This window comes from Gekko japonicus, unplaced genomic scaffold, assembly GCF_001447785.1.
Source record: "Gekko japonicus isolate JY-2015 unplaced genomic scaffold, Gekko_japonicus_V1.1 scaffold49, whole genome shotgun sequence".
In the NCBI taxonomy this organism is placed as follows: Eukaryota; Metazoa; Chordata; class Lepidosauria; order Squamata; family Gekkonidae; genus Gekko; species Gekko japonicus.
Genome location: NW_015173674.1, coordinates 2,397,418 through 2,407,532, shown reverse-complemented (window position 1 = coordinate 2,407,532; position 10,115 = coordinate 2,397,418). Strand labels below are relative to the sequence as shown.

At 56.1% G+C, this 10,115-nt stretch overlaps 1 protein-coding gene across 1 annotated transcript in view; it reads left to right on the top strand.

The window, feature by feature from the left end:
* Window positions 1-10,115, top strand: part of LOC107120248 (talin-1-like) — a 50,244-nt gene that overhangs the window by 9,682 nt on the left and 30,447 nt on the right. Inside the window, 5 exon segments of the mRNA XM_015422896.1 lie at window positions 9-339; window positions 5,970-6,068; window positions 7,691-7,858; window positions 8,134-8,428; window positions 9,761-9,927. Of these exon segments, the coding sequence (XP_015278382.1) occupies window positions 9-339; window positions 5,970-6,068; window positions 7,691-7,858; window positions 8,134-8,428; window positions 9,761-9,927 (1,060 nt within the window).

Here is a 10,115-nt window from a genome sequence, read left to right as displayed (position 1 = left end):
CCCCCCCGCCCCCTGTTTCAGGCCTCCAAAGCCTGGCGCAAGAACAAGATGGATGAATCCAAGCACGAGATCCACTCCCAGGTGGACGCCATCACTGCCGGCACCGCCTCCGTGGTGAACCTGACGGCGGGTGACCCTGCCGAGACAGACTACACCGCGGTGGGCTGCGCCGTCACCACCATCTCCTCCAACCTGACAGAGATGTCCAAAGGGGTCAAACTGCTGGCGGCGCTCATGGAGGACGAGGGGGGCAACGGGCGGCAGCTCCTGCAGGCGGCGAAGAACCTGGCTGGAGCCGTCTCTGAGCTGCTGAAGACCGCACAGCCGGCCAGCGCCGAGGTGAGCGGGGCGGGGGCAGGGGGGCGCCAGGTGCGCGCGCTTTCCTCCCCGGGGAGAGGCCGTTCGCTCAACCTCTGGAGACACATGGGCTTGTGCCGGCGTGGCGAAGCAGGTGCCTCTGTTGGGAGAGGAATCCCACTGTGGCGGCTTTGTGGCGGCTTTGGGGGGAAAGCGATTTCCCTTCCGTCGGGGCGCTCAGAGCGGTTTCCCTGAGAAGAAGAAGAAGAAGAAGAAGAAGAAGAGATTGGATGTATACCCCGCCCTTCACTACCCAAAGGTGTCTCAGAGCGGCTTACAAACTCCTTTCCCTCCCCCTCCCCACAACAGACACCCTGTGAGGTCGGTGGGGCTGAGAGAGCTCTTGACAGAAACTGCTCTTTTTCAAGGACAGCTCTTATCAGAACTACGGCTTGCCCAGGGTCATCCAGCCAGGAGCAAGTGGAGGAGTGGGGAATCAAACCTGGTTCTCCCAGATTAGAGTCTGCGCACTGAACCACTACACCAAACTGGTGTAGCGGCTGGCTTAGAAGTCCACTCGTGAGCTCCGTGCGTGTGTGGGGGGGACGGGATGGGACTGGCACCGAGGTCTCCCCTCTGCTAGGCCGGCCCCCTGTGACCACCACGTCGCACAGGCTTGGCCCGATGGTGTCTCGGGTGAAGAGGACTTCCCCTTTGCTGCCCTTCTCTTGAGCTCTTTTGTGTCACGAGGGAGAGAGTGGACGTCTGTGTAGCATCAAGCACGCTTCTTGGCCTTCAGGTCTTTGGGCAGGTGGACCAGTATGTCAAGTTGCTGGCAGAAGGAGTGGGGGCAGAGAGTGTATCCTGTGGTTGTGGCACGCATGAGCCAAACACACCTCTGCCTGTGTCCCTTCGGTTGGACTTCCCTATCCCCCCCCCCCTATCTGTTATGCTTTTTCTGGGGTGGGGTTAGTTGGGTGCCCTGTTGCTGGCCCTCCAGAGGAACTGGTTGGCCCCTGTGTGAAACGGGAGGCTGGACTACAGGGACCCTCCCTGGTCTGACCCAGCAGGGCTCTTCTGGTGTCCTTATCAGGGGAAGGCCTCGGCCTCTCTGCCCTGTTGTTGGCCCTCCAGAGGAACTGGCTGGCCACTGTGAGAGACGCGATGCTGGACAGGATGGACCCTCACTGGTCTGATCCAGCAGGGCTCTTCTTATGCGTTCCCTTAATGTGACTACCTCACAGGTTCTTCGTCATGGTGCTCTTTGTCTTTGGTCCTTCTCCCAAGAAGGAGTTAAGAAATATCTTACATTGCCCTCCTCAGGGCGTGCTTCAGGTGACTTGCCTGCCTGGTGCGAAGGTAGCGGACATTACCGTGTTTTAGATAGGCTGGTAGATAGTGCTGGGGAGGAGCCAGTGGTCGTCGTGCATGTCGGCACCAACGATGTGGGGAAATGCAGTTGTGAGGTCCTGGAGGAGAAATTTAGGCTGCTGGACAGGAAACGTAGGTCCAGGACCTCCAAGGTAGCTTTCTCAGAAGTGCTACCTGTTCCACGCGCAGGGCCGGAGAGACAGGCACAGATCAGGAGTCTCAATGCGTGGATGAGACGATGGTGTAGGGGGGAAGGGTTCAAGTTTGTTAGGCACTGGGATGCTTTTTGGAACAAGAGGGAGCTGTACAGGTGAGACGGTCTCCACTTATCCCGAGAAGGAACCAGGCTGCTGGCGCTTAAAATCAAAAAGGTTGTTGTTGTTGTTCAGTCGCACAGTCGAGTCCGACTCTTCGCGACCCCATGGACAATCTCCCGCCAGGCTCTCCTGTCTTCCGCCGTCCTCCGAAGTTGACTCAATTTCATGTTCGTTGCATCGATGACACTGTCTAACCATCTCATCCTTTGCCGTCCCCGTCTTCTTTGACCTTCAATCTTTCCCAGCATCAGGGTCTTTTCAAGTGAGTACTCCCTTCTAATTTGGTGGCCAAAGTATTTGAGCTTCAGTTTCATTATCTGGCCTTCCAGGGAACAGTCAGGGTTGATTTCTTTGAGGATTGACTGATTTGTTCTTCTTGCAGTCCAAGGGACTCTCAAGAGTCTCCTCCAGCACCATAGTTCAAAAGAATCTATTCTTCGGCGCTCGGCCTTCCTTATAGTCCAACTCTCACAGCCATACATGACTACTGGGAATACCATTGCTTTGACCATGCGGACTTTTGTTGGCAGGGTGATGTCTCTACTTTTTATCATGCTGTTTAGGTTCGCCATCGCTTTCCTCCCAAGGAGCAGGCGTCTTTTAATTTCATGGCTGCAGTCACAGTCTGCGGTGATCTGGGATCCCAGGAACGTGAAGTCTGTCACTACTTCCACGACTTCCCCTTCTATTTGCCAAGGAGTGATGGGGCCGGATGCCATGATCTTAGTTTTTTTGATGTTGAGCTTCAAGCCCACTTTTGCGCTCTCCTCTTTTACTCTGAGCAAGAGGCTCTTTAGATCCTCTTCACTTTCAGCCATTAGAGTGGTATCATCTGCATATCTGAGGTTGTTGATCTTTTCCCCAGCAATCTTAATTCCCGCTTGTGATTCATCCAGGCCAGCATTTCGCATGATGTACTCTGCATATATATTAAATAAGCAAGGCGACAATATACATCCTTGTCGTACTCCTTTTCCTATGCTGAACCAATCAGTTGTTCCATATCCGGTTCTAACTGTCGCTTCTTGGCCCTTATACAGGTTTCTCAAGAGACATGTGAGGTGGTCTGGTACTCCCATCTCTTTAAGGACCTGCCATAGTTTGTTGTGATCCACACAGTCAAAGGCTTTAGCATAGTCAATGAAGCAGAAGTAGATATTTTTCTGGTACTCTCTTGCTTTCTCCATAATCCAGCGAATGTTGGCAATATGATCTCTCGTTCCTCTACCTCTTCGAAACCCAGCTTGTACTTCTGGTAGTTCTCTATCCACGTACTGTTGAAGCCTAGCTTGTAGGATCTTGAGCATGACCTTGCTAGCGTGTGATATGAGTGCAATTGTGCGATAGTTTGAACATTCCTTGGCATTGCCCTTCTTTGGGATTGGAATGTATACTGACCTTTTCCAATCCTGTGGCCACTGTTGCGTTTTCCAAATTTGCTGGCAAATGGAGTGCAGAACTTTAACAGCATCATCTTCTAAGACTTTGAATAGCTCAGCTGGAATACCATCACCTCCACTAGCTTTGTTGTTAGCAATGCTTTCTAAGGCCCATTTAACTTCACATTCCAGGATGTCTGGCTCGAGGTCAGTGATTATACCGTCGTGGTTGTCAAGGACATCGAGGTCTTTCTTGTATAGTTCTTCTGTGTATTCTTGCCATCTTTTCCTAATCTCTTCTGCTTCTGTTAGGTCCCTACCGTTTTTGTCCTTTATCATGGCCAGCTTTGCATGGAACGCTCCCTTGATTTCTCCAATTTTCTTGAAGAGATCTCTAGTCCTTCCCATTCTATTGTTTTCTTCTATTACTTTGCACTGTTCATTCAGGAAGGCCTCCTTATCTCTCCTTGCTGTTCTCTGGAAATCTGCGTTCAGTTGGGTAAATCTTTCCTTTTCGCCTTTGCCTTTCGCTTTCCTTCTTTCCTCTGCTATTTGTAAAGCCTCATCAGAAAGCCACTTTGCTTTCTTACATTTCTTTTTCTTTGGGATGGTGGTGATTGCTGCCTCCTGTACGATGTCACGAACCTCTGTCCATAGTTCTTCAGGCACTCTATCTATCAAATCCAGACCCTTGAATCTATTCTTCACCTCTACTGTATATTCATCAGGGATGCGATCTAGGTCAAACCTGAATGGCCTCGTGGTTTTCCCAATTTTCTTCAGTTTAAGTCTGAATTTTGCAATGAGTAGCTCATGATCTGAACCACAGTCAGCTCCAGGTCTTGTTTTTACTGACTGGATAGAGCTTCTCCATCTTTGACTGCAAATTATATAGTCAATCTGATTTCGGTGTTGCCCATCTGGTGATGTCCATGTGTAGAGTCGCCTCTTAGGTTGTTGGAAAAGGGTGTTCGCTATGACCAGTGTGTTCTCTTGACAAAACTCTGTTAACCTTTGCCCTGCTTCATTTTGCTTTCCAAGGCCAAACTTGTCTGTTATTCCAGTTACCTTTTGACTTCCTACTTTAGCATTCCAGTCCCCTATGATGATGAGGACATCATTTTTTGGTGTTAGTTCTAGGAGGTGTTGTAGGTCTTCATAGAACCGGTCCACTTCAGCCTCTTCTGCATCAGTGGTTGGGGCATAGACTTGGATTACTGTGATGTTGAATGGTTTGCCTTGGAATCGGACAGAAATCATTCTGTCATTTTTGAGATTGTATCCCAGTACTGCCTTTTGCACTCTCTTGTTGACTATAAAGGCCACACCATTTTTTCTACGAGATTCCTGGCCACAGTAGTAGATATAATGGTCTTCTGAGTTAAATTCGCCCATTCCTGTCCACTTTAGTTCACTGATTCCTAGGATATCGATGTTCAGTCTTGCCATCTCATTTTTGACCACGTCAAGCTTACCTTGATTCATAGATCTTACATTCCAGGTTCCTATGCAGTATTGTTCTTTGCAGCATCGGACTTTCCTTTCACCATCAGACACATCCACAACTGAGCGTCCTTTCGGCTTTGGCCCAGCCGCTTCACTCTTTCTGGGGTTACTTGTACTTGTCCTCTGCTCTTCCTCAGTAGCATATTGGACACCTTCCGACCTGAGGGGCTCATCTTCCGGCGTCATATCTTTTAGCCTTTTGATACTGTCCATGGGGTTTTCTTGGCAAAAATACTGGAGTGGGTTGCCATTTCCTTCTCCAGGTGGATCACGCTTGGTCTGAGTTCTCTGCTGTGGCCTGTCCGTCTTGGGTGGCCCTTCACGGCATAGCCCACAGCTTCATTGAACTGCGCAAGCCCCCTCGCCACAACAAGGCAGTGATCCATGAGGGGGATCAAAAAGGTGGCAGAGCAGTTTTTAAACTGAATATTGGGGGAAAGCCTCTGGTTCAGGTTGGCTCATCTCAGAGAGATGAGGGGGTACCTGTTGCTTTTCTACAGGAAGGTGGATTGAAATTGTCCACTGAGACCATGTCTAGTGACATGGACTGCCTGACAAGGTCTCGAGATAGCAAGAGGAAGGTTGCCGGCACTCCATGAAATGGCTGAGCAGTCGGGTTAGAACGGATAGAAGGAAGTCCTTCTTCACCCAAAGAGTGATTAACACATGGAATTCACTGCCACAGGAAGTGGTGGCGGCTGCAAGCATGGACGGCTTCAAGAGGGAATTAGATAAGCATATGGAGCAGAGGTCTATTGGTGGCCCCTATTAGCCACAAGGTATAGATAGGGGCTCTGGGGCATGGGATGCTCGGTCTTCTTGGTGCTTGGGGGGGGGGCACCCGTGGCTGGTGGACCTCCTGATGGCCCCTGGTATTTCTGGCCACTGTGTGTCACAGAGTGTTGGACTGGATGGGCCTTTGGCCTGATCCAACATTGGCGTCTCCTGTGTTCTCATGAGGCGGGTCAAAGGCTGGCCCTGAGGAAGGCCGTCTGGTGGGGACGGGATCCTCTCCCGAGGCAGGTGGCTGGCGGGTGGTTGTGACAGGCAGGGATTTGTCCCCAGGCGGCTGGCCCTAACTCTGTCCCGTTTCCTCCAGCCACGGCAGAACCTCCTGCAAGCGGCAGGCACGGTGGGGCAGACGAGCGGAGAGTTGCTGCAGCAGATTGGGGAGAGCGATGCGGACCCCCATTTCCAGGTGAGTGATGCGTCGTCATCGCCCCCCCCCCCCCCCCCCGGAGGGGAGCAGTCATGTGGGCAGCAGAAATCCTCCCCGAGTGCGGCAGGAGAACACGAGTCTGACGCTGGCCAGGACTGGCAACGGGGGATGGGACTTCGGGCCAGTAACGTCTTGTGTGTTATGGATTCATGTGCAGATTGTGGAGAACCGGCGCCCCCGGACCCTGTCTGCCCCCGACCCAAGGACGGTAAAGGCGCCCGAGAGGGGCAGGGGCCTCCGTGTGGCCCCCTGATCAGGGGTTGCTGGCAAAGGGGACTTGCAGTGGCCGGTTCTCCAGAGCTGGTCTTGGGCTTGGCTCCCTCTGCGGCCTGGGCTTGTGCCGCTGGCTCCGAGGAGGATGTGTCCCGGCTGCTGCTTCTGCTGCTGCTGCTGCTACTGCTGCTCCTTTCAGATCTGTGGACTGGTCACGTTGAGGAAAGCACCTCCCAGATCCTTTGCTAGAGAAGTCAGGTCCAGGTTGCCCGCGAGCTGAGCAGGATGCCACCTGTCCCGCCCCCGCCAGGGATTCGGCCCTGTCCCCGTGGCTGGTGCCTTCAGCTGGTGCCCTGAGTCACTCGTTCTCTGCTGGGCCCCAGGGAAGGAGGCACGCCCCCTAGGGAAGGAGGCACCTGAGCCATAAGCCATCGGGGTGATTTCTCACCCCGCAGGGAGCTGCTCACCCGGGGGGGGGGGGACGCTCCACCACCATAGGGGAAGGGCCCAGTCCAACATCAGGTGTTTCTGTGGCGAGGGCAGTTCATTCTGTGGTGAGGGCTGCCCCCTGGCCCAGACCCTAGAGAGCGCTGCCAGTCTCCTCCTCTTTGGGTGCCTGTCTGTGCCGGAGGGGCTGTGGCTCAGTGACAGAGCACCCCCTCAGCCTGCAGAAGGTCCCGGGTCCAACCCCAGTTAAAATGGGTCAGACAGGAGGGGGTGTGAAAGATCTTCTTCTCTGCCTGAGACCCTGTAGGCAAGACTGACCTGGGTAGACAAGGGGTGTGTGTGTGTGTGTGTGTGTGTCTGATTCAGCATCAGGCGGCTTCACATTTTCAGTGCTGGCTGCTCTTAGAAAAGGCCAGGGACACCCACACACACACACACGTGCACACAGCGACAGGTCTGTGAGTCACTGGCCGGTTTCTCAGCTGCAGAGCGAGCTCAGCCACGGTGGTGGTGGCGGCGGCAGCAGCAGGGCCGGCGGCAGGGCGCGCGCACACAGCCGCAAAGCTCCCCCTCAAGGCCATGCTGGCTGCTGGTGCTGGATCTTGGTGATGGGCTTGGTGTGCGGCAGTCTCCAGGCACGTGATTGGGGCTGGAGACGGTGGTGACTTGGGGGGGGTCTCAGGGTAAGCGCGGGCATAGCTGGCTCCAGGCAGGCGGACCTTGGGGGATGCGTGGGGCTGGCCAGAGCTCAGCATCGCAGATGGGGGCAGCAAAACTGGGCCGTCTCTGGGAGCAGCGGAGGAGTGTGCGGAGGGGCGCTCTCACTGCGTGCTTCGCCGTGGAGGACTCCCGCTTCCCTGTGGAATGCTCCCATGTGCGTCATGTGTGGCTGCGACGCCTGCAGGCCTGACACTTCGCCCTCCCCTCCCCTCCCCTCCCAGGACATGCTGATGCAGCTGGCCAAGGCCGTGGCCAGCGCTGCCGCAGCTTTGGTCTTGAAGGCCAAGAGCGTGGCTCAAAGGACGGAGGACTCAGCGCTGCAGACCCAGGTGATCGCCGCAGCCACGCAGTGCGCACTGTCCACCTCCCAGCTCGTGGCTTGCACCAAGGTGAGTGGCGGCCCCCTGGCATCTCCCCTGAGCCCTGGCATCTCGCTGCCGCCTCTGGGGCCTCGGGCTCTTTGGCTGGGTCCCCCCGTGTTAGGGGGAAGGGTGCCCCGTGGCAGGCCTGGGGCCATGCGCCTGCCCAGGGGACTGGGAGTGGGCAAGGCAAGTGCGTGCCTCGGGGGGGGGGGGCTCTGAGCCTCGGAGGGGCCGTGCCGAGAGAGAGAGCAGACCAGGGGTGCCCCCCCCACCCTTCAGCCGGCTCCTCTCCTCCCTGGCAGGTGGTGGCTCCCACGATCAGCTCGCCCGTGTGCCAGGAGCAGCTCATTGAGGCCGGGAAGCTGGTGGCCAAGTCTGTGGAGAGCTGCGTGGATGCCTCTCAGGCTGCCACGGATGACCAGCAACTGCTGAAGCAAGTGGGGGTGGCGGCCACAGCCGTGACACAGGCCCTCAACGACCTCCTGGAACACATCAAGCAGCATGCCACGGGCGGGCAGCCGATCGGGCGCTATGACCAGGCCACGGACACCATCCTCAACGTCACGGAGAATATCTTCAGCTCCATGGGGGACGCAGGTGAGCCCCCCCCCTCCCGGCCCTGCCCTGCCCTGCCCTGCCGGGATTGATTGGGGTTGGAGTGCGACGGCCGTGGCTGGCTGGCTGGCTGCCGGGGATCCCCTGGCCCTATAGCTGCCGCCCTCCCACGCACGGACACAGCAAGCTGCCGCCTCACACACCGAGTCAGCCCCCAACCCCTCCCCCAGGTCAGCACTGCCCAGTCAGCACTGGCAGCGGCTCTCCTGGGCCTCTGGGGAGGAAGGCCCTCTGCATCACCCACTGCCGGGGATTGGGCCTGAGACCCCTCCCGCCTGCCTGCCGAAGCGGATGCGCTGCTACTGAGCCCCCCCTCCCCCCCACACACACACATCCCTCTTGCAAGAGGACAGTGGCGGGTCAGCTAGGAGGCCGAGGGTGGCAGCATTTGGGGAGGTGCTGTTGGTAGTGGGGAAAGATTTTGGAGCCCCACGAGTGATGCTGAGCCTTGAGCACACGGGGGGCCACTCCTTAGGAGGAAAGGCAGAAGGGGGGTTGTGTGATTTCTCACTTTAGGAGAAAAACGGGGGGGGGGGAACCGAGGTGGGACCATGGAGGTCCGTAAAACTATGCATGAATAAGTGGGCAGAGAGAACGTTTTCTCCCTCCCCACTAGGCACTTGTGGGGCACCCTGTGAAGCTGATGGGGGCAGCAGAAATGCTCCTTTACTCAATAAGTGACTAAAATGTGGAATTAACTGCCGGAGGACATAGTGGCGGTTGCAGGCACAGGCGGCTTTGAAAAGGGATTGGAGAGACTCCTGAAGGGAGAGGTCCACCAGTGGCTATGAGCCAGTGTGACTGAGGGGAACCTCCACGCTCAGAGGCACTAATACTCTGAATCCCAGAGCCGGGAGGCAACCTCGGGGGAAGGCCTCGGCCTCTGGGCCCTGTTTGGTCCTCCGGAGCAGGGGTGGCCAAACTCACTTGACGTAAGAGGCACAAGACGTGAACAGATTTTATACATTTTTACTAGATATGCAAGGCTGCTTTTTATGAACATTAAATGAGGCTGCCAAAAATAATAACAAAAGGGGTAAAAGCAGATATTGGTAATGGTATTTATTTGTCCAAAGATACTTGTTTGCTAGTGATACTGAGCTTCCCTAGCCGCCCTGCCGGGAGGCGCACAAGAAGTGTGAAAGAGCCGCATGCGGCTCCCGAGCCACAGTTTTGGCACTGGCCGGGCCCCCTGTGCGAGGCGGGATATGCCGGGCTAGGTGGACCCTCCCTGGTCTGACCCAGCAGGGCTGTTCTGCTGTTCTGATGAAGGCCTCTCTTCTTCCTCTTCTTCCTCTCCCTCTCGTTCTCCAGGGGAGATGGTGCGTCAGGCACGCATTCTGGCCCAGGCCACCTCTGACCTGGTGAATGCCATCAAGGCCGATGCGGAGGGGGAAACAGACCTCGAGAACTCGCGGAAGCTGCTGAGTGCCGCTAAGATTCTGGCGGACGCCACGGCCAAGATGGTGGAGGCAGCCAAGGTCAGGCAGTGCGAGGAGGGGGGGGTGGCGGGAGGGGCCTGCAGGAAAGGGCCTGGAGACACACGTGCCCGGGGGGCCCCCCCCTCCGCAGGGTCTGGGCCCCAGAAGTAAGAGCTGCTCCCCTCGGATCAGGCCTTCCTTGGCAAGCCGTGACCGGGGGTGTGTGGGGGGGCTGCTCTTCTGCTTTG